The following is a 24,125-nucleotide window of genomic DNA, read 5'->3' on the forward strand; positions in this document are numbered from 1 at the left end:
AATCAAAGTGAATCTGTACTTACTGTCCAGAACCCTCTTCCTTTGCCTTCTGCTCCAGGCTTTCCCCCACCATGTCTTTGCTCAAACTATTGTCTTCTTGCTTGCCATGCTTTCCTTGGGCCTCTATCCTGCTGAAGTCATACTTGCCTTTGAGCCAAAAATTGGAGCCTCACCTTCCCTAAAAAGCTATGCTGATCTCCTGCTTTTCTATGAATTCAAGATGCTACAACTACTTAAGATGCCACTCCACAACTACCTAAGAACATTAAAAAACCAAAAAAACTCGAATTCATTTTGCAAATTTAATGTAACTCTGATAGCAAAATATGACAGCATACAGAAAGCAAACAATAAAGCAGAAACAGCAAACAGATTTTTCATAGCATGTCACCCTCAGCTGATTGGTCATAGCTGCTTAGACTGATGTGTGGACAAAGATCCCATGGATGTACCTTGACTCCATGGGTAAGACTGCTGCAATTCATTAGTGGTAACATGGGGAATAAACCTGAAAACAAAATACACAGGAACACATTTTAGCACCAAATATACTGCTTTCTCATACTTCCCTCATTGCCTCATCTTCCCACTCCACTCTCCCACCCCGAGGTTTCTTATACCCATCCTCATGGGCCCTGGTAATGAAAATATTACAATTACCTGAAACCTCACTAGCCATAGGAGAAGCCACAGGCACCAAGGCTGGTGGCTCCACCACCAAAGCCAGGACCAGTGCTCAGTCCACTGCTGAAGCCAGTACCAGTGCTTGGTCCACCGCCGAAGCCAGCACCAGTGCTTGGTCCACTGCTGAAGCCAGCTCCAGTGTTCAATCCACCTCCGAAGCCACTGGTGCTTGGTCCACTGCAGAAGCCAGCACCAGTGCTTGGTCCACCGCTGAAGCCAACAATAGAACTGGGTCCACTACTGAAACTGGTGCTCGTGCTGGGTTCTCCAGTAAAGCCATTGCTGGTATTGGAACCACTGCCAAAGCCAATGATGGTACTCAGTCCTCTGTTGAAGCCGGCATTAGGCCCACTGCCAAAGGCATCGCTGGTGCTGAGGCCACCACCAAAGCCAGCGCTGGTGCCAAGTGTGTTGCCAAAACCAGCATTAGTGCCCAGTCCACCACCAAAGCCATTGCTGGTGACCAGTCCTCCACTAAAGCCAGCACTGGTACCTAGTACACCACCAAAGCCAGTGCTGGTGCCTAGTCCGCCACTGAAGCCAGAGCTGGTGCCTAGTCCGCCACCAAAGCCGATGCTGGTGCCTAGCCCAACATTGAAGCTAGCACTGGTGCCTAGGCCACCACCGAAGCCAGCGCTGGTGCTCAGTCCACCACCAAATCCAGCACTGGTGCTTAATGCATTGCCAAAGTTGAAACCGGCACTGGTGCTGGGTCCATCACCAAAACTGGCACTGGTAGCACCACTAAAGCAGGCACTGGTGCTAGGAGGGCCACCAAAGCATAGGTTGGTGTTAGATGCACTGCCAAAGCAGAGGCTGGTGCTGGGAGCGCCACCAAAACAGAGGCTGGTGCTGGGAGCTCCACCAAAACAGAGGCTGGTGCTGTGAGCACCACCAAACCTGACACCGGTGCTGGGAGCACCACCAAAGCTGATACTTGTGCTGGGAGCACCACCAAAACCCATATTGTTGCTAGGAGTACCACCAAGGTCAGTAGTGGTACTAAGTGCCCCACTGAAGCCAGCACTGGTGCTGAATGCACCACCAAAGCCAGGGTTGGTGCTGGGTGCAACACTGAAGCCAGCACTGGTGCTGACAGCACCGCCAAAACTGGCACTGGTGTTGAGTGCACTGCCAAAGCTGGCACTGGTGTTGAGTCCTCCACCAAAACCAGCACTGGTGCTGGGAAAGCCACCAAAGCAGACACTGTTGCTTAGTGTACTGCCAAAGTCGGTGCTGGTGCAGACAGCACCACCAAAACCAGCACTGGTATTGAGCGCTCCACCAAAACCAGCACTGGTGTTGAGTGCACAGCCAAAGCTGGCACTGGTGCTGGGAGAGCCACCAAAGCAGACACTGTTGCTTAGTGTACTGCCAAAGTTGGTGCTGGTGCAGACAGCACCACCAAAACCAGCACTGGTATTGAGCGCTCCACCAAAACCAGCACTGGTGTTGAGTGCACAGCCAAAGCCAGCACTGGTGCTGGGAGAGCCACCAAAGCAGACACTGTTGCTTAGTGTACTGCCAAAGTCGGTGCTGGTGCAGACAGCACCACCAAAACCAGCACTGGTATTGAGCACTCCACCAAAACCAGCACTGGTGTTGAGTGCACAGCCAAAGCTGGCACTGGTGCTGGAAGAGCCACCAAAGCAGACACTGTTGCTTAGTGTACTGCCAAAGTTGGTGCTGGTGCAGACAGCACCACCAAAACCAGCACTGGTATTGAGCGCTCCACCAAAACCAGCACTGGTGTTGAGTGCACTGCCAAAAACAGCACTGGTGCTGGGAGAGCCACCAAAGCAGACACTGTTGCTTAGTGTACTGCCAAAGTCAGTGCTGGTGCAGACAGCACCACCAAAACCAGCACTGGTGTTGAGTGCACAGCCAAAGCTGGCACTGGTGTTGAGTCCTCCACCAAAGCCAGCACTGGTGCTGGGAGAGCCACCAAAGCAGACACTGTTGCTTAGTGTACTGCCAAAGTCAGTGCTGGTGCAGACAGCACCACCAAAACCAGCACTGGTGTTGAGTGCACAGCCAAAGCTGGCACTGGTGTTGAGTCCTCCACCAAAGCCAGCGCTGGTGCTGGGAGAGCCACCAAAGCAGACACTGTTGCTTAGTGTACTGCCAAAGTCAGTGCTGGTGCAGACAGCACCACCAAAACCAGCACTGGTGTTGAGTGAACTGCCAAAGCCAGCACTAGTGCTGGGAGAGTCACCAAAGCAGACACTGGTGTTTAGTGTACTGCCAAAGTCGGTGTTGGTACAGACAGCACCACCAAAGCCAGCACTGTTGTTGACTGCACAGCCAAAGCTGGCACTGGTGCTGGGAGAGCCACCAAAGCAGACGCTGGTGCTTAGTGTATTGCCAAAGTCCGTGCTGGTGAAGACAGCACCACCAAAGCCAGCACTGGTGTTGAGCACTCCGCCAAAGTCAGTACTGGTACTGGGAGAGCCACCAAAGCAGACGCTGGTGCTTAGTGTACCACCAAAGTTGGCACTGGTGTTGGGAGAGCCACAGAAGGAGACACTGGTGCTGAGTGTACCACCAAAACCAGTGTTGCTGTTGGGGGAGCCACCAAAACAGATACTGGTACTGAGTGTACCCCCAACGCTGGCACCAGAGCTGGGAGAGCCACCAAAGCAGATGCTGGTGCTGAGTGTGCCTCCAAAACCAGTGCTGGTGCTAAGTGCACCACTGAAAACTGTGCTTGTAGTGGGCACACTGCAGAAGCTGGTACTGGTGCTGAGTGCACCACTAAAGCCAGCAGTGGTGCTGAGTGTGTCTCCAAACCCAGAGCTGCCTCCACCACTGAAAGGGGCACTAGTGTTGAGTGGACCACTGAAACTAGAGCTGACTCCATCACTAAAGCTGGCACTGGTACAAGGTATGCCACCAAAGCTAATGCTGGCTTGACTGCTAAAACTAGAGCTGGTGCTGGGTGCACCACCAAAGCTAATACAGGCTGTACTGCTGAAGCTGGGGCTAGTGCTGGCTGTTCCACCAAAGCTAATGCTGGCTGTACTACTGAAGCTGGCACTGGTGCTGGGTATACCACTGAAGGTAATGCCAGCTCCACCACCAAAGCCACCACTGGGGCTGGGTGCACCACTGAGGCTAATACTAGCACCATCGCTGAAGCTATCCCTGGTGCTAGCTCCTCTGCTGAAGTTGACGTTGGTGCTGGCATCCACATTTTCTTGGGCTCTGCCCTCAATTTCAAATGAAAATCTGCTCCAGGCCTGAGCATCATCACCCAACTCTTCCCTTGTTAGGCAGTCAATATCCATGTCATCCCAATTCCAGGGCCCAGCCACAGCTTCCTCTCCAATCCCCATTTGGGCTCTTGCCTCAGCCCTGGCCTCAGCCTCGGCCACAGCCACAGCTGCAGCTTGGACTTCCATCTCCACTGCCTCCCGGTACTGAGCAGCCCAGTCCTTGGGGTCTTTCTTCTGTACCTAAAATGGGAATGATAATCATTATAAGGAAAATAACTCTTGTAATCATGCATTAAGCACCTACTATGGGTTTGTATAGAAGTAATGGCAATATTTTTTTTAAATTCCTAGTTACTAGAGCTCTATCATGGGTCAGTCCTGAGATCTAATTTCAGCTCTGATAACTTAGGTGCTATATAACCTTGGACAAGTTATTTAACCTCACTGAGCCTAAGTGTCTTCATCTATAATATGGGAAATGATAAGAAAGTATGTTGTGAACTGAATGTTTGTGTCCCCCCCCAAATCCCTATGTTGAATCTCCAACCCCCAATGTGACTGTATTTGGAGATAGGGCCTTTATAGAAGTAATTAAGGTTAAATGGTATCATAAGGGTGAGGTTCTGATCCAATAGGATTAGTGTCCTTATAAGAAGAGACACTAGAAAGCTCGCTTTCTTTCTCTGCCATGTGTGGACACAGCAAGAGGGTGGCCATGTGCAAGCCAGGAGGAGAGCCTTCACCAGAAACTGACCATGCTGGACCTCGATCTGGGATTTTCACCCTCCAGACCTGTGAGAAAATAAATTTCTGTTTTTCAAGCCACTCAGTCTATGGTATTTTGCTATGGCAGCCCAAGCTGATTGATACAAAGTACAAAGAATGAATGAGATGATGTAAACTATATATCTAGCAGCATTTGGTACATAAATGACATTCCATATGTTTATATATGAACTTCAGACTGCTCTGTACCTGACCATCCCTGCACTTTGCCTGACCCAGCCAGGGGAATCCTATTCCCTTAATATGCCAAACTCAGGCAGCTTTCCTATTACCTTGCATGCAAACTTGAGGACTTTCATCTTGCTAGTCTCATGGTAGGAGCGCAAGCCCCAGAAGAACTCATATTCAGGTGGTCTGCTGTTGGGGACCCTCTTGTACTCCAGGTACCTTGGAGAAAGGAAATAAAACTTATTTTGAACCAAGCAAACCTGTTGTCTAACCACTAGGCATGAAGTAGCAACCTCCTCCAAACAAATACTAAACAGCCCCTGGAGAAGGATTTGTAAGATCCTCCTGCCCCAGACTCATTCCCAAACAGAGTTTATGGTCTCAGCTTCTAATACTGAGCCGTTTCCCATTGGCTGTGTGCAAAGGAGTCACTTAGGGTGCTGCAGTAGAGGCATGTGTCGAGTACTATGTCACAGGAAGGCCAAAGTATTGCCACCTGTAGGACTAACTCGAGATTTCTGTTGGGTGTGTTGTAGACAGAGGGGCCATTCTTCAGACCCCCTGCTCTGCGCACACCCCACTACAAGGGTCTTATGTTGAGTCTGACCCAGTCCTGGAAAAGTCCGCCTATGGGAATTTTAGGCAGGACTCAATTCTAGAACACAGGATGCCCATCCCTCTAAAGCTAGTGTAAGAAAGGTGGTGACCAAGCACTTTCTGGATCAGATCAGTATGCCCAGAACACTTCAGGGCCAGAAAAAGCAAAGCCCCCAAACACCACTTACTTCTGCTTGACAAACTCGTCTGTGATGAGCTTCCTTACTTCCCCAAACAGCGAATGCTTCACCCTGACAATGGGAAAAATAACATGTGAACACAGATCAGAACTGCCCAGATGAGGGCAGAGGCATTATCCAACATGGAAGAGACCTCTCTAGCACGTGGGGCAGTCTCAGTGAGGTGAAGAAAGAAGTAAGCGTGTGGCCACTAGAGCAAGCAGCAAATGGCTCTTTGTGAGAGAAACCTGAAGGTCTATCTAACATCTCAGCTTCGAACAGACAGAGGACATAGGAGAGAGAGGGAGGAGAGAGTTCAGGACCATTTCCCCATCCACCCAGGTCAGAACCCTGGGCCCTCTCCACCAGACCACCAGGCTGATGCAATCCTGGGACCGTCCTCTCTTGCCAAAGGACAACATGGACAGCAAGCGCTGAGAGAGCCCAATCATACCCAGGCCGCAGCCCCAACTTGCGTAGCACCTCCCAGATGACAGCTGCGAGGGGAGGCAAGAGGAGAGAGGGACAGAAAATGAACATTTGGAATCCAGACCATGACCACCCATTCAACTGCATACCAAGCCACTCACCCTCACTGGCCTTGTTGCCATTCATAAAAATGACACTCAGAATCACCATGAGGAGACCCAGCTTGGGTGTGTCCTTAGTCCTAAGGGAATAATAGGACAGAGAGGTTTATGCCCAGCAGCCATCTGCAAAAGACACACTAGCCAGCTCACTAGGCTAGCCTCTCCCAGATTCCTCAGATATGGGAGAATTCTGCCGAGTCTACGCTTCAAGCTCCGTGTGACCCTGGGCAAGGCACGTAGACTCGTGAGCCTCAGTCTCTTATTCAGCAAAATGAGAAAATCACACCTTCCCCTTCCCAGGTTGCCAAGAAGATGGAAGGATGCTTGTCACCCTGGTACAACCCAGGCACCCAGTCAACGTGAGTCCCTTCTTTCTCTCCCAGAACTCTCGGCCCTGAGAGAATTCTAGGCAGGGCCCCATTGACAACACTCCACATGACCCTGGACAATTTCCTAGCTTGCTCCAGGCTTCAGTTTTCATATATAGGCACTAAGGAGGTGAGGCCATGGTAAAGTCTCTTTCACGTGAATCTATGGTGATTCTGCCAGTCTGACTTCAAGTTGAAGCCATGACTCTTATTTTTGGTCATTCCTTGTCTGGACTGGTTATCTCCTAGGGTCAAGTCTAGCCTTCTGAGTTAAACTAGGTACTCCTTGAGGTCAGAGCAAGCATTTTGTCCTTCTCTAACTCCCCACAGCATGGTGAAGGGAGTAAGCACTACACAAAGATACATACAGAGAAAAGCACATCCAAATCTTTCTTGCCCTTAGAGCATTCTGATCCACCCATACCACGAAGCTCTCCTTGAGAACTACTCTACCAAGGCCTGGCCAGGGACTCAGTAGGAAGAGAGACAAGCAACAATAGGCCTGCTTTCCTGGGAAGCTTCTGGAGAGACAGGAAACCTGACAGCAGGAATGCCCACCCCAGTCTCTTACAGCCTTCAGTCCATCATAATCAGGCACCACTACTGAGTGCAGGGCTCCAACTGTGTGTGGGGGCTGGGACACGGGCTTTGGGGGCCCTGTCTTTCCTGACCCTCTAAGAGGATGTAGGGAGAGAGTACAGGGAAGGGCTAGAACCATGAACAAAAGCAGAAGCCCCACCCCCACCCCAGCCCTTCCCCAGCTTACGTTCCCAGTATGCCTGCGGAGGATTCCTGATTGCTGATGAGAATATACAAGCTATTTTGCTTATCAATTTCCTTCAGATTGACTCGAAACATCTGCCAAGTAAAAGAATAGCCTGTGAGATCACAAAATTCAGCTTAGGCATCAATGAGCTTCCCAGGCATGCCGTGGCTCCCCATGTACCTAGGGGTTTTGTGCATGTGAGAAATCAGTGAGATAATACACATAAAGCATGTAACTAAGTGCTGGCACCCAATAAACACACAGCAAATGTACTACTGTCATCAATGTCATCATCTTGATCAGTGGAAACCTAGGGAGACAGATAATGAGGAATGGAAGGGACAGGTGAGCATCTGAAATACATGTCAGGATGTGTCCAGCTGCAGACAGAAGCTGGGACTAAGTTGAGTGGCTTGGGTCCTAGTTATGCTTTCATTACTGACTTGCTGTGTAACCCATGGCTAGTCTACACTGCTCCCTAGGCCACTGTCTACCCATCAGCACAGTGATGGGGCTGGACTAGCTGGTCTCTGTGGTTCCCCCCAGAAGGGACATGTACACCTTTGATTCGAATCCTCCCCATTGCACCCATCCCCCAGGGCTGCCCTTTCACCTTCTCCAGAGCATAGCTTGCTCGTTCAATGATCTCTGGGAAATATTCATCATATTCTTGGATGACATCCTTCAGCATGTCTGCAAGAAGGGAAAAGTGGGAGCAGCCAGGCTGAGCAGGGGCCACAGGGCCGCAGCCCTTTTGCCAGTCCTGTGGGGTCAGTGCAGCCAGAAACCTGAACTGTGTTAATGGGAGATGCCAGCCATGGCAGAATATGAGGAGAATACAGGTATAGAAATGAGAAAACGAGGAGGCCATAAAGGTAAAAGGTTACCCCCAGACCATAAGGGGAGAGGAGAGTGGAGAGACGAGCTCAAGGAGGAGGGTTGGTAGGACACTACCTGAGCGCTTGATGGGGATCTTTGTCTGGTCCTTAACCAACAGGTATTTCACCAACTTATTTGCCTGAGAGAAGAGGAATGGATGGGGAGATCTCAATATGTTTACAGAAAATTTGGAAGGGGCAGAGAAGAGGGCAGGTGAAGAAGAGACCGGGCAGCATTGGATTCTTACCCTTTCTTGCAAAATGGCCACATCTCGGGGTGGTGGAGGCCTCTGGCCCCATGGGATCCGCCTGTAATTACTGCCACTTCTCTCATCCCCATTCAGATGCCTGGACTTCATCATCAGAAAGAATGAAGATCCAGAGTCACCAGGTGAAAGAGATAGCTTTGTCTCCTCATCTGCCTCCTTCAGAAAGTCTCCTTAAACCTTCCCCTGTAGTGGGGCCTGACCCTGCCATTGGTCACCCTCAGTCCTGGGCTTATCTTTCATTGTGTCCCAGCAGGAGTTTCGTTCCCCTGTCAGGCCAGGAGCAACCCAAGGACAGGGCCTGGGGCTTCTCCTCTTCCTTTGGCCACCACTGATTCTGCTAGCTGGTACCCCTTAGACAAGTCACTTCACCTCTCTGGGACTCAGTTTTCTTATGTGTAAAAACTGAGACCTATGATCCCTTGTTGGTAAGAGTTACTTTCAAGACATAAAGATAAAACCTGTATAAATGTACCCAACACAAAGTTACCATGTGGCGCATAGTAACTACTACATAAATACAAATTGAATTACATACAGGTTGTAGCTAAGTGTATGGATGTCTTCTTTCCCCACCAATCTGTGAACTGCCAGGGAGCAAAAACTATATCACATTCTTCTCAGCATCTTCCATAGCCTATCTGAACACAGGCATTGGCTCAAAGTAAAAAGGTTCAGTTAACTTGTATAGAAGAAAAGTACAACTAGAAGGATACGAATGGAAAAGAAGCACAAAGTCAAGGATGGTGATGTCAGAAATCTCACCTTTCTGTTCCTCTTGCCCTGAGTCCTGGTTGTGGGCTCCAGACTCAAGTGAGCCAGATAGTCGTCTGCCAGGGCCTGGACAGCAGCAGCAACCTGAGTCTCAAGGGCACCTACGTTGGTCTGAGCTGTGGCCATCTTGGTCTTTGCCCCTTGGTCAGTAATTTGAGTCAGGCTTTCAGTTGCCCGAGCCTTAGCGCCAGTCTTCCGAGCCCTAGACCCTCTCTTGACCCAAAGGTTGGTTGCTAGTGCTTGGTTTGTGACCATTTGAGTGGCAGGTGGGGCCTTAAAGATTTCAGAGGCAAAATTTGGGCCCTTATTGGCAGCCTTCTTGCCCTTGGATTTTTTGGGCCGGATAGCTGCTGCTGAGGCTTCAATCTGTCTGGTGACATTTGGAGCCTCTATTTGCTCAGTGTCAGTATGCATGGCCTTAGCAGTTGTCTTCTTGGCTTTACAGGCTTTCTTGGTTCGGATGGAGGCTGCTGTGGCCTGGGTATTGACTGTCTCACTGATAATTTGGCCTTGAGTGGTAGCTGTATAGGTGGCAATTGGAGCCGGTGAGACCTCAGTGGCACTAGCTATGGCTTTATTTGCAACCTTCTTGGCCTTAGAAGCTTTCTTAGGCTTGGTGGAGGCTATCAAAGCCTGGGAATTGGCTGACTCACTGGCAATTGGAGCCTGGATAGTCTGTGAGATGCCTGGTAGGTTTAAGACCTGCAAAGGTGACTTGAGCTGTGTATTGACACCCTGACTGTCAGTTGGGGATTGAGAGCCTTGGGCTGTGTTGGCAGTAACTTTCTTCATCCTGTTGGCTTTCTTAGTCTGAGCAGTGATTGAAGAGACCTGAATATTGGCTGCCTCAGTGATAGCTGAAGCCTGGCTAATCTGGGTGATGATTGGCAAGTTTAAAACCTGCAGAGTTATTCTGGGCTTGTCAGTGGCAATTTCATTGGCAGTTGGGACTGGAGGGGCAGCAGGGGCAGCCTTAGTAATAGTCTTTATAGGGGCCTTCTTGGTCTTGCTTTTCTTAGGCCGGTTGGCAACTGAGGAGTCCATGGCCAGAGGGTCCCTGGTTGCCGCCAACAGGGTGTGCATCAGCAAGACACTGTCCTCTTCTGTGGTCTCAGTCTGTACATCTGGAGGCAAGGGAAGCCCCAGGCTCCCAGGGGGAGGCAGAGGGCCCTACACACTTAGGATTATGATCATCTGGGCCATGGTACCTCCCTATAGCCCACCCCTTTCCATGAAGCCCTCCCCTTCCTCTGAGCAGTGGTTGATTGAAGGGAGTGGGAGAAGGGGAAGCGAGCAAGGGATAGTCAGGCAGGTTTTCCTCTCCTCCCCCTTCACCATGCAGGGGAGGACTGAGACAGGTTAGGCAGGGAATTATGCAGCTACATGGTGGTGGGGGGCTCAAGAGCAGTAAGTGAACTCAGGACAGGGCGGATGGCCTGGTGAGAATGCAGAAAGGCCTCACCTGGAATGGAGGCATCCTATAACTGTAGTCATTTCTCTTATCCATCATTCTGGGAGGCCAAGTAACAGCTGAGCCTAAAAGGAATGAGCCTGAGTTAGGGGAGAATGAGACAGAGGTGGGGAGTCATGAGATGTTTCATCTCACCTATCCTGAAGTGGGGGAGTCTCATCTAACCTTCGGCCCCAAACCTTTGAACTCCTGGATTCTTACACCTTAGAAACTCCGGCCATCTCTTTTCCCAGCCCTAGTTCTTTTTGCCTCCAAGAGAGTCAGTTCTATGACCTTGCCCCTTTACACGCCCCCTACCGCAACTTGATTGTGCGCATGCGCGCCGATCAGGGGCCGGCTCTCAGGCCCACCGCTTTCCCAAAAGAACCCGTTCAAGACGCTCATCGCGCATGCGCCTTGGTGAGCGGGCCAGTCTAAGCAGCTCATTCCCACATACGCCCCCGGCTCTCAGAGCAGCAGAATATCTCTACCCCACCCCTGACCCACTGTTTCTAACTGCATCACATCTCTCGATCCAACCCTTCCCCCAACACCAGCCCCCTCCCTCCGCCCTGCAGTACCACTTTGCACCGCCCTTTCCCAATACGCCCCCTCCCTCCGCTCTGCAGTACATCTCTGCACCGCCCCTTCCCCAACACCACTCCCCACTCTTTCCACGTCCGCATGTGCCCGGCCCCGCCCTTTCTTCAACATGGATACCCCATCCCCAAATCCAACGGAATAAACCTTATGTGTATTCCTTGTTCTTGAACCCTACCAGGTCCTGTCTTTTTCCCTTTTCAAACTAGAACCAACCGGGTCCTAGCCCCTCCTTTCTCCTGCCTGAGTCTGGTCCTTTCAGCTGTTCAATGGGATTCTGTCCCCTCCTTTCTCTGGAACCCGATCCCTTCTTTCCTCGGCCCCAAAAGGGTCCTGCCCCCTTTCTCCAGCCTGAACGGAGTCCTGCCTTTCTCCTCCTCCCCTCTTGCCACAGCCTGAACTGTTTCTCGATCCTTCCTTTCTGTGGCCACAACCATGTCTGCATCCCTCTTTTTTATGGCCCGAACCAAGTCCAGATCTCTCTTTTCTGTGGCCCAAAGGGGATTCTGTCCCCTCCTTTCTCCCGTGCGAACCAGGTCCATGCACCTCTAAACACAGCTACTGTGATGCGGTTAAGTCCTGAACCCCCAGCAGATTTTCTTCAAACCTTAGGGGCGTGTGGAGTCAGGCACGTCGAAGCGGCAGCCAGGAAGCCCCCACAGGATCTTCACTAAAGCCGGCACCTCAGCTCACCTCGTCCTCCTGAGTCCAGAAGGCGTCTGCTCTCTCCAAGCCTCTCCTTAGGTCTGAGCTTATCCCCCCCTCCCTGGCCGGAAGTGGTCCTGCCTGTTTCCGCCTCCAGAGGGGGGTCTCTGTCCCTGCTTGTCAGCCTTTTCCTCTGCTCCCTACTTTCAACTTTCCATTCTCCTCAGTGTAACTCCTCTTTTCTGCTTACTACCCCTTATTCATCAATCACTCCCTCTTATTCTCCATTTGATTTTTCTATTCTCTACCCTGGATCCCTGTTCCTCTTTGATCCTCCATTTCTCCCTAGGAGGAATGTGCTTCTCCGAGCTCCCACACCAACCCTTCTTATCCCTACGCTAATTACATTGAGTGTTGTTATACTGTGTAACTGGATCTCTCTCCCCCAGGAGCTGCCTTGGGGGCAGGGGACTAGGTCATATTCATTTCTACCTCTCAAGTATAACCAGATTAAAACATTTAGATGCTCTAAACAATAAAAGATAGGATGCCCCTACATCATATGTAATTCAGAATAAAAACAGTAAATGTAAAAAAGTCTACAGAAGGTTTTTTTATTGATCCCTCAATGACTATATTGATGCTTTTTAAAAATATCAACTTATTTGAAAAACATTGTGGGCTGTGTTCCTCCTTTATCAGTCCACTAAGCAAGTATTTAGGCCCTTTTGTACCATGGTGCACTGCTTCCCAGTGCAGGAAAAAATTTGTGGCATTCATGTATTCACTTGATCATTCAAAAGAGAGCAACGGTAACTACACTTATGTCAGATAAAATAGACATTAAGTAAAAAATTGTAAAACAAGATAAAAACATCATTATATAATGATAAAAGAGCCAATTCATCAAGAAGATCTAATAATTATAGATATATATGTACCCATTATAAAAGCACCGAAATATATAAAGCAAATATTAATACATCTAAAGGGACAGATAGACTGCAATGCAATAATAGTAGGGGATGTTAATACACCACTTTCAACAATGCACAGATCATCCAGAGAGAAAATCAATAGAGATGCATTGGATTTAGACCAAATGGACTTAACAAATATATACAGAACATTTCATCCAACAGCAGAAGAATGCACATTCTTCTTAAGTGCTCATGGAACATTCTTGGGGATAAGTCATAAGTTAGGCCACAAAACAAGTGTTAACAAATTTAAGAAGACTGAAATCATATCAAGTATCTTTTCCAACCACTATGGTATGAAACTAGAAATTAATAAGAGAAGAAATTCCAAAAAATTCACAAATATATGGAAATTAAACAACATACTCCTGAATAACCAATGGATCAAAAAAGAAATTAAAGGGGGAATTTAAAATATCTTAAAACAAGGCTGTTCTGGGGAAGGAGTGGGTGGCAGAGGCCGCGATGGCTTTGGCTAGAGATGGCGACTGCTAGGGCACTACACTGGAGGCTCCCTCCACCAGTGGTCCCTTCCTGGTCCAGGTGAGCAGCGGGAAGTTGACTGTGTGTAAGAAGATCATGGAGCTTCTGGGACAGAATGAAGTGGACCACCGGCAGCACAAGTTGGTCATCCTAAGCCAAGACAGGTTCTATAAGGTCCTGACAGCAGAACAGAAGGCTAAATCCTTTAAGAGAAAGTACCAATCTGACAATCTAGATACTTCTGATAATACTCTGATGCACAGGACTCTGAAAAACCTCTTGGAGGGCAAAACTGTCAAAGTCCCAACCTATGATTTTGTGACCCACTCAAGGTTACCAGAGACCACAGTGGTCTATCCTGTGTACGTGGTTCTGTTTGAGGGCATCTTGGTGTTCTGTAGCCAGGAGATCTGGGACATGTTCTACATGCACCTCTTTATGGACACAGACTCCAAAGTCAGGCTCTTTCAAAGAGTTCTCCTGGACATGCACTGAGGAGTTCTGCCTGCTGACAAAGAAGTATGCCAATGTGATCATCCCTTGTGGGGTTGACAGTATGGTTGCCATCAACCTGATCATGCAGCACATCCAGGACATTCTGAACAGTGATATCTGCAAATGGCACCAAGGAGAGTCCAATGGGAAGAACTACAAGAGGAACTTTCTAAGCCAGGAGACCACCCTGGGGTGCTGACCTCTGGCAAATGGTCACACTTGGAGTGCAGCAGCAGACCCCACTGAGGAGCTACCGTGTGCTGCTCCTTGAGCCTCCTGGGCAGGTCTCCCGACAGGCACATGCTTTCAGGGACTGGGCCTGGAGATACTCACCTACCCCTGAAAATGCACCCACTGCTTCCTCTTGGTATATGTTCCAGGGTGGCATTAGGATAAAGGCCTCCTTTACTTATGAATTGAAACCTGGACATGTCATTCAAACTCAGTTTGATAAGATATTGACAGGGCATTCCTGAGGTTCTCACCTGATTCCCCAGGTTTCAGGAGGTTTAAAACTCTTTCTAGGTCACTGATAAATACCACAGAATGTGCAGTAAGCCTGTCATGCTTGCTTCCATAAGAAATGCAAGTCATTTATTGTTGGAGAAACTGAAGAAATAGCCTGGACACCACGGCTGGCCTAGTGTTTTCTTGACAGTGAACCCACAGAGATATGTTTTCCAGTCTGATCTGGTTCACACACACACACGTATAACTGAAAAGTTTTATGAGAGAATACTTTCCTTTTTACATGTTATACATCTTAATGTTTTCTATTTTATTCTGTTTCATAACACAAGGCTGATTGTGACCTATGAGCCTAATTTCATGGTCACACTCAAGGAGTGGCAAACACTGATGTGAGAAGACACAGAGAGACAGTTCCCTCCTCCTCACCTGTGTGTCAAAGGCAGAGAAGAGGCAGGAGCCCTGGGGAACAGCCAGTGTCACACACAGCAGACAGGGCTCTTGCAGTTCAGGTCCTGGGAGACTGTGTAGCTGGCAGAGCAGCAGCAGTCAGGTCTATCTTGGCTGGAACAAATGGTGTCTATGCATAGTCCTGCCCAGGCTGGGCCCTCCTACCAAGCACCAGGAGCCCAGAGCCCAGGGTTCTGTCTCTGGACAGGCCATCCCCAGTGTAGTTCACAGCCATGTCCAGGGCACAGTGCCTCCAGCCAAGGCACGTGCTGGATTGTAGAGGTTCCAATGAATGTGGCCGTCCAAGGCTGGCCAGTCTCTCTTATGCCAGTCCTGAGCTCACAGCCTCACAAGCAATCTCCTGTGTCTGCATCCAAATTTGTATTCCCTCCCACATAATGGCCATTTCTGTGAATTATCCCTTACCATTGTCACAAGCCAAACTGCACAGGCAGCTCTGGGCTTCCTTCCATCCAGCATAACTCACTGTAGTCATGCAGACATGAGTTAAGCTGAGGTGAGCTCTGGAGCTGGTTTCTGATAACTGTAACAGTTTTGCAAGCTTAGGCCTTTTTGGAGGGGGAATCAATAAATAACACCAAATATGAAAAAAAGCCATCTTAAAATAATACAAGGCTATTAACCAAAACAGCATGGCACCAGTATAAATGTAGAGACATAGACCAATGGAACAGAATAGAGAACACAGAAATAAAACCATCTACGTACAACCAACTGATCTTTGACAAAGAAGACAACAACCTACACTGGGGAAAGTAAGCCCTGTTAAGTACATGGTGCTGGGAATACTGGATATCCACATGCAGAAGAATGAAACAGGACTCCTATCTCTCACCATATACAAAAGTAATTCAAGATGGATAAAAGACTTAAATGTACGGCATGAAACCATAAAATTCTAGAAGAAAAAAATAGGAAAAACTCTTCCAGACATTGGCCAAGGCATAGAATTTATGACTAAGACCCCAAAGGCAAATATAGCAACAACAAAAATAAATACATGGGACTTAATTAAATTAAAAAGCTTCTGCACAGCAAAGGAAATAATCGACAGAGTTAATAGACCACCTACAGAATGGGAGAAAATATTAGCAAACCATATATCCAATAAAGGGCTAATATCCAGAATATACAAATAACTCAAACAAATCAGCAAGAAAAAAAACTATACTAAAAAGTGGACAAAAGACATGAATAGAAGTGTGTCAAAAGAAAACAAATGGCCAAGAAATATATTTCTAAATGTTCAACATCATTAATCATCAGGGAAATGCAAATTAAAGCCACAATGAGACACCACCTTACCCTGTCAAAATGACCATTATTAAAAAGTCAAAAAACAATAGATGCTGGTATGGATGCAGAGAGAAAGGAATGCTTATACACTATGGGTGGGACTGAAAATTAGTACAACCTCTATGGAAAATAGTATGGCAATTCCTCAAAGAAATAAATGTTGACTTACCATTTGATCCAACAATCCCACTACTGGGTATTTACACAAAGGAAAAGAAGTCATTTTATCAAAGAGACACCCGCATTTGAATGTTTATTGCAGCACAATTGACAATTCACAATTGCAAAGATGTAGACTCAACCTAAGTGCCCATCAATTTATGAGTGAATAGAATGGATAAAGAAAATGTGATACACACACACACACACACACACACACACACATACACACACACACCATGGAGTACTACTCAGCTATAAAAAGGAATGAAATAATGTCTTTTGCAGTAACATGAGTGGAAATGGAGACCATTATACTAAGTATCTCAAGAATGGAAAAACAAACACCACATCTATTCTCTAATAATTGGGAGCTAAAAGATGGGTACACATGGGCACAAAGAAATACAAAGGACATTACAAACCAAGAAAAGAAGAGGGTGGGAGGGGGTGAGGGGTAAAAACTTACCTCTCAGGGACAATGAACACTGTTCTGGTGATGGGCACACCAAAAGCCCTGACTTAAGCATTATACAAGGTATACATATGACAGAAACATTTGTACTCCCTTAATATTTTGAAATTTTAAAAAAGAAATTAAATTAAATTAAAATATCTTAAAACAGACAAAAATGGATGCACAACATACCAAAATTTATGGGATGCAGTAAAAGCAGTTCTAAACAGGAAGTTTATAGCAATTAATGCCTACACCAAAAAGAAGAAATATCCCAAATAAACAACCTAAAGTTACACCTCAAGGAACTAGAAAAAGAAGAACAAACTGATCTCGAAGTTAGTGAAAGGAAGGAAATAATAAAGATTACAACAGGAATAAATAAAATAAATATTAGAGAAACAATAGAAAAGGTCAATGAAACTAAGAGTTGGATTTTTGAAAAGATAAAAAAAATCGATAAACCTTTAGCTAAATCAGCTAAAGAAAACTAAGATGCAGATAAAGTCAGAAATGAAAGAGGATGCATTATAATCAATACCACAGAAATGCAAAAGAAAATAAAAGACCACTAAGAACAATTATATGCCAAGAAATTATATAATCTAGAAGAAAAGGGTAAGTTCCTAACACATACAACATAAGAAGACTGAATCATGAAAAAATAGAAAATCTTAACAGGCCAATGACAAGAAAGGAGATTAAATGAGTAATAAAAGGCTCCCATCAAAGAAAGCCCAGGACCCAGTGGATTGACTACTGAATTTTACCATTTACAGAGGAACTAATATCAACCCTTTCAAATTCTTCAAAAAAATTGAAGAGGAAGAAATACTTCCAAACTCCTTTTATTTATTTATTTATTTATTTATTTATTTATTTATTTATTTATTTATTTATTTTTGAGACAGAGTCTCACTCTGTTGCCCAGGCTAGAGTGCCGTGGCATCAGCCTAGCTCACAGCAACCTCAAACTCCTGGGCTCAAGCAATCCTACTGCCTCAGCCTCCCGTGCACCACCATGCCTGGATAATTTTTTCTCTATATATTTTTAGCTGTCCATATAATTTCTTTCTAATTTTTAGTAGAGATGGGGTCTCGCTCTTGCCCAGGCTGGTCTCAAACTCCTGAGCTCAAACGATCCACCCGCCTCGGCCTCCCAGAGTGCTAGGATTACAGGCGTGAGCCACCGAGCCTGGCCCCAAACTCCTTTTACTAGGCCAGCATTACCCTGATACCAAAGAATAGTACAAGAAAAGAAAATTACAGGCCAATCTTCCTGATGAACACAGATGCAAAAATCCTTAACAAAATACTAGCAAATGAAATTCAACAGCACATTAAAAGGATCATTCACCATGATCAAGTGGGATTTATCAAAGGGATGTGAGGATGTTTCAACAGATACAAATCACTAAATGTGATAAACCACATTAAAAGAATGAAGGATAAAAACTATATGATCATCTCAACAGATGCAGAAAAGGCATTTGGCAAAATTCAACAAATGTTAATGATTAAAAACTCTCAAAAAATTAGGTACAGAAGGAGTGTATCCCAACACGGTAAAGGCCACATATGACAAGCCCATACCTAACATAGTATTCAACAGTGAAAAGCAAAAATCCTTTCCTCTGAGATAAGGAACAAGACCAGGATGCACACTCTCACCACTTCTGTTCATCTGCTACTGGAAGCCTAGTCAGAGCAACTAGGCAAGAGAAAGAAATAAATGCCATCCAAATTGGAAAGAACGTATTAAAATGTCCCTGTTTTCAGATGACATCATCTTATACATATTAACAGAAAGCCCCAAAGAATCCACCAAAAAGCTGTTAGAACTGAAAAATGAACTCCAAAAACATACACTGGGGAAAAGAACACTTATTCAATAAATGGTGCTGGGAAAATTGGATAGCCACATGTAGAAGACTGAAACAGGATCCGCACCTCTCACCTCTCAAAAAAATCAACTCATGGTGGATAACAGCCTTAAACCTAATACATGAAACTATAATAATTCCAGAAGAAAATGTTGGAAAAACTCTTATAGACATTGGACTAGGCAAAGGACTTATGAAGAAGACCCCAAAGGCAATCACAGCAACAATAAAAATAAATAAATGGGACCTGATCTAATTAAAAAGCTGCTGCACAGCCAAGGAAACTATCACAAGAACAAAGAGACAACCTACAGAATGGGAGAAAATATTCACAAGCTATACATCTGAAAAAGGGCTAATAACAGAATCTACAAAGAACTCAGGCAAATCAGCAAGGAAAAAACAAAAAACCCCATTAAAAAGTGGGCAAAGGACATGAACAGAAACTTTTCAAAAGAAGATAGACAAATGGCCAAGAAACCTGTGAAAAAATTCTCAACATCTCTAATCATCAGGAAAATGCAAATCAAAACCACAGTGAGATATCACTTATCTCCAGTGAGAATGGTCTTTACCAAAAAGTTCCAAAACAATAAATGTTGGCGTGGATGCAGAGAGATAGGAACACTCATACACTGCTGGTGGGACTGAAAACTAGTACAACCTCTCTGGAAAATAATATGAAGATACCTCAAAGAGCTAAAAGTAGAACTGCTGTTTGCTCCATCAATCCCATTACTGGACATCTACCCGAAGGAAAAAAAGATATTCGATAAAAAAGACATCTTCACTAGAATGTTTATAGCAGCACAATTCACAATTGCAAAGATGTGGAAACAACCCAAGTGCCCATCAATACATGAGTGGATTAATAAAATGTGGTGTATGTATATATATATATATCATGGAGTTCTACTCAGTCACCAAAAACAATAGTGATCTAGCAATTCTTGTATTTTCCTGGATAGAGCTGGAGCCCATTCTACTATGTGAAGTATCACAAGAATAGAAAAACAAGCACCACATGTACTCACCATCAAATTGGTATTAACTGATCAACACTTATGTGCACATACAGTAGTAATATTCAATGGGTGTCAGGTAAGGGGAGGGGGAGAAGGGGATGGATATATGCACACCTAATGGATTCAGTGCACACCATCTGAGGGATGGACATGCTTGAAGCTCTGACTCGGGTGGGGCAAAGGCAATATATGTAACCTAAACATTTGTACCCCCGTAATATACTGAAATAAAAAAAATAAAATAAAAACTCAATAAATTCACAGAATATAAAATCAACATACAAAAATCAGTTGTATTTCTGTAAAATAACAACAAATTCTACAAAAACGAAATCAAGAAAACAATCCCATTTATGATAGCATCAAAAAATGAAATAGGAATAAGTTTAACAAAGGAGGTAAAAGATCTGCACACTGAAAACTGTAAAACATTGATGAAAAAATAAAGAAGACACAAATAAATGGAAAGATATCCTATGTTTATGAATTGGAGAATTAATATTGCTAAAATGCCCATACTACCCAAAGTGACCTACAGATTTAATGCAATCCCTATCCAAATTCCAATGACATTTTGCATGGAAATAGAAAAAGCAATTCTAAAATTCATAGGAAACCACAAAAGACCCTGAGTAACCAAAGCAATCTGGAGCAATAAGAAAAAAGTCAGAGGCATCACACTACCTGATTTCAAAATCTATTACAAAGCTATAGTAATCAAAACAGCATGGTACTGACATAAAAACAGACACATAGACCAATGGAACTGAACAGGCATCCCAGAAATAAATCTACACCTTTATGGTCAATTGATTTTCACCAAAGATGCCAAGAACACACAATGGGGAAGTACAGTCTTTTTAACAAATAGGGTTGGGAAAAGGGGATATCCATATGCAGAAGAGTGAAATTAGACCCTCATCTCATACCATATACAAAATCAACTAAAATGGACTAAATACTTAAATGTAAGACCAGAAAGTGAAAAACTACTAGAAGAAAACACAGGGAAAAAACTCCATGACATTGGTCTTGGCAATGATGTCATGGATATGACACCAAAGTCACAGACAACAAAAACAAAAATAAACAAGTGGGACTGTGTCAAACTAAAAAGCTTCTGCACAGCCAAGGAAACAATCAACAGAGTGAAGAGAAAATCTATGTAATGGGAGAAAATATTTGCACGCCATACATCTGATAAGGGTTTAATATCCAAAATATGTAAAGATCTCACACAACTCAATAGCAAGAAGACAAATAACCCAATTTAAAAATTGGCAAAGGAACTGAATGGACATTTCTTAAGAGAAGACATACAAATAGCCAACAGGCATATGAAAAATTGCTCAACATCACTAATTATCAGGTAAATACAAATTAAAACCACAATGAGATATCATCTCACACAAATTAGGATGACTATGATCAAAAAGACGAAACATAACAAGTGTTGTCAAAGATATGGAGAAGCAGGAACCCTTGTACCTTCTTGGTTGAAATATAAATTAGTACAGCTAATATGGAAAACAGTAAAGAGGTTCCTCAAAAATTGAACTACCATATAATCCAGCCTTCTCATTACTGGGTATATATCTAAAGGACATGAAATCAGTATGTCAAAGAAATATCTGCACTCCCATGTTCACTGCAGCATTATTCACAATAGCCAAGATGTTCACCTAAGTGTCCATCAACAGATGTATACAGAAAGAAAATGAAGTATATATGTGCAATAGAATACTATTATTCAGCCTTATAAAGAAGGAAATCCTATTATTTGCATCAACATGGATGGACTTTACTACAAGGCTATAGTAACTGAAACAGCATGGTACTGGAACAAAAAGAACAGAGATATAGACCTTTGGAACAGGACTGAGAACCCAGATATAAAATTGTCCTCACATTGTCATCTAATCTTCGACAAAGCAGACAAAAATATACATTGGGGAAAAGAATCTCTATTCAATAAATGGTACTGGGAAAACTGGATATCCACATGCAGAAGATTGAAACTGGATCCCCACCTCTCACCTTTCATAAAAATCAACTCACAATGAATAACAGACTTAAACCTAAGGCGTGAAACCTTAAGAATCCTAGAAGAAAATGTAGGGAAGACTCTTTTAGACATCAGCCTAGGCAAAGAATTTATGAAGAAGACCCCCAAAGCAATCACAGCAACAACGAAAATAAATAAATGGAACCTGATCAAATTAAAAAGCTTCTGCACAGCCAAGGAAACTATCATCAGAGTGAATAGACAGCCTACAGAAAGGGAGAAAATATTTGTTTCCTACACATCCAATAAAGGGCTGATAAAAAAAATCTATACAGAACTTACAAATTTTAACAAGAAAAAATCAAACAACCCCATCAATAAATGGGCAAAGGACATGAACAAAAACTTTTCAAAAGAAGACAGACTGGCCGGGCGCGGTGGCTCACGCCTGTAATCCTAGCACTCTGGGAGGCCGAGGTGGGTGGATTGCTTGAGGTCAGGAGTTCGAGACCAGCCTGAGCAAGAGCGAGACCTCATCTCTACTAAAAATAGAAACAAATTAGCTGGCCAACTAAAAGATATATAGAAAAAATTAGCCGGGCATGGTGGCACATGCCTGTAGTCCCAGCTACTCGGGAGGCTGAGGCAGTAGGATCACTTAAGCCCAGGAGTTGGAGGTTGCTGTGAGCTAGGCTGACGCCACGGCACTCACTCTAGCCAGGGCAAAAAAGTGACACTCTGTCTCAAAAAAAAAAAAAAAAAAAAAAAAAGAAGACAGACTAATGGCCAGAAAACATATAAAAAAGTGCTCAACATCTCTAATCATTAGGGAAATGCAAATCAAAATCACAATGAGATATCACCTAACTCCAGTGAGAATGGCCTTTATCAAATGTATCAAAATAGCAAATGCTGGCGTGGATGTGGAGAGATTGGGACACTCTTACACTGTTGGTAGGACTGCAAATTAAAACAACCCCTGTGGAAAGTAATTTGGAGATACCTCAAAGAGCTAAAAATGGAAATACCATTCAATCTAGCCATCCCACTCCTAGGCATCTATCCAAAGGAAAAAAAGACATTCTATAATAAAGACATCTGCACTTGAAAGTTTATGTCAGCACAATTCACAATTGCAAAGATGTGGAAACAACCCAAGTGCCCATCAATACATGAGTGAATTAATAAAATGTGGTATATGTATACCATGGAATACTATTCAACTACAAAAAATAGTGGTGAACTATCACCTGTTATATTATCCTGGATAGAGCTTGAGCCCATCCTTCAAAGTGAGGTATCACAAGAATGGAAAAACAAGCACCACATGTACTTGCCATCAAATCGGTACTAACTGATCAACACTAAAGTGCTCACATGGTAGTAATATTCACTGGGTGCCAGTCAGGTGGGAAGGAGTGGTGGGAGTGGGTACACTCACAACTAGTAGATGCAGAGCACACTGTATGGGGGAAGGGCACGCTTGTAGCCCTGGCTTGGGTGAGGCAAAGGCAGTATATGTAACCTAAATGTTTGTACCACCATAACATTCTGAAATTAAAAAAAGAAAAGAAAATGCTCCAGAAAAGATAATACAAAGAATGAAATAGAATCTGAGTGAACAGCCCTCAAATGAAACCCAGTGGAAGGAACTTACTCAGTATTTTGGAGTCAGTGATAGATTTGAACTTCCTGTTAAAAAGAAAAATGTTGACAAGTCAGGCCTTGAACAAAGGATAGACCAGACTGTGGAGGAGTGGAATATTGAAAGGTTAAGGAATTCAGCAACAAGCTCAAGAGCTTAGTGTAAAAATTGCCAAAGCAGTTTCCTGCCACAACTGTGTAAAAGCCAAAAAGGAGGCTGAAAATTCACAGACTGTTTGAAAAAAGAAGAAACTCACATGGGGGTTTGAAGCACAGAAGAGATGGGAAACCAAAAGAAATATGGGATATATGTAACTTGCCAGACTTCTTTAAGACATTTGTAGACTCAAATGCTCAATTTACTGAAAATATTTTCCTGTTTATGTGAAATATGTCAGGAAATTCATAGAAGTAGAAAAAATAAGCATAAAATTTTGTAATTGATGATCAGCTCTTTTCAATCTTTCTGTAAGGAGTTCATCCTATTGAAGTGAATAAAATGAAGCATTCTGTTATTTGTATAAGAAAGCTAAGAAAAAATATATGAAAAAAGGAAAGGATTTTATTTATTTATTTGTATAGACCTAGAGTATAAAACCAATTTTGCTTTTTATCCATTTGGTATAGCATAACCAGTGAGCTTCTTCTACTTTCTTATCTGTACTTGGTGTAACTGCACTTTTACTGCAATTGTGTTTGTAAGATTGGCAATTGTTTATAATGGATTGGTCATAAGTGCAAAAAAATCTCAATTGATATGGTCTGTACAAATGACTTTAATGTTATAAAAGTA

At 44.5% G+C, this 24,125-nt stretch overlaps 2 protein-coding genes and 1 non-coding gene across 5 annotated transcripts; 1 reads left to right on the forward strand and 2 right to left on the reverse strand.

The window, feature by feature from the left end:
- Positions 1-288: 288 nt before the first annotated feature.
- Positions 289-12,107, reverse strand: TRO (trophinin). 3 transcript variants are annotated; one of them, XM_045538440.1, is made up of 14 exons: positions 12,015-12,107; positions 10,734-10,807; positions 9,263-10,441; positions 8,480-8,584; positions 8,308-8,371; positions 7,967-8,046; positions 7,354-7,445; positions 6,220-6,299; positions 6,084-6,126; positions 5,639-5,701; positions 4,958-5,072; positions 3,077-4,139; positions 661-2,113; positions 289-508 (listed from the first exon to the last, which is right to left on the reverse strand). In XM_045538440.1, exons 2-13 carry the CDS (start codon positions 10,779-10,781, stop codon positions 672-674), a joined length of 4,374 nt encoding a protein of 1,457 aa, XP_045394396.1. In that variant the 5' UTR covers positions 10,782-10,807; positions 12,015-12,107; the 3' UTR covers positions 289-508; positions 661-671. The 3 variants fall into 3 exon arrangements, with proteins under 3 accessions (XP_045394396.1, XP_045394393.1, XP_045394394.1); XM_045538437.1 differs by lacking the exon at positions 289-508 and having other exon boundaries at positions 837-981; positions 4,032-4,139; positions 12,015-12,093; XM_045538438.1 differs by lacking the exon at positions 289-508 and having other exon boundaries at positions 837-981; positions 4,032-4,139; positions 11,929-12,048.
- LOC123628991 lies at positions 5,307-5,432 on the reverse strand. The gene has a single exon (XR_006731866.1). It is a non-coding gene; the product is annotated as a small nucleolar RNA SNORA11 (small nucleolar RNA).
- On the forward strand, positions 11,058-14,170 carry LOC123628246 (uridine-cytidine kinase 1-like). The gene is given in 5 exon segments (XM_045537870.1): positions 11,058-11,141; positions 13,490-13,761; positions 13,831-13,920; positions 13,922-14,091; positions 14,094-14,170. Coding segments are annotated over 5 exon segments (693 nt in total).
- The last annotated feature ends 9,955 nt before the right edge of the window (positions 14,171-24,125 follow it).

Source organism: Lemur catta, chromosome X (assembly GCF_020740605.2).
Source record: "Lemur catta isolate mLemCat1 chromosome X, mLemCat1.pri, whole genome shotgun sequence".
NCBI classification, from domain to species: domain Eukaryota; kingdom Metazoa; phylum Chordata; class Mammalia; order Primates; family Lemuridae; genus Lemur; species Lemur catta.

What these genes read in the sequence shown, in the direction of transcription:
- TRO (XM_045538440.1), bottom strand. Translation starts at nt 10,781, where the DNA reads ATGATGGATAAGAGAAATGACTACAGTTATAGGATGCCTCCATTCCAG. An exon ending in AGGGCAAGAGGAACAGAAAG is followed by an intron (nt 8,585 to 9,262) that starts GTGAGATTTCTG and finishes CTGATGATGAAG; the next exon opens with TCCAGGCATCTGAATGGGGA. An exon ending in GATCCCCATCAAGCGCTCAG is followed by an intron (nt 8,047 to 8,307) that starts GTAGTGTCCTAC and finishes CCCTTCTTGCAG; the next exon opens with ACATGCTGAAGGATGTCATC.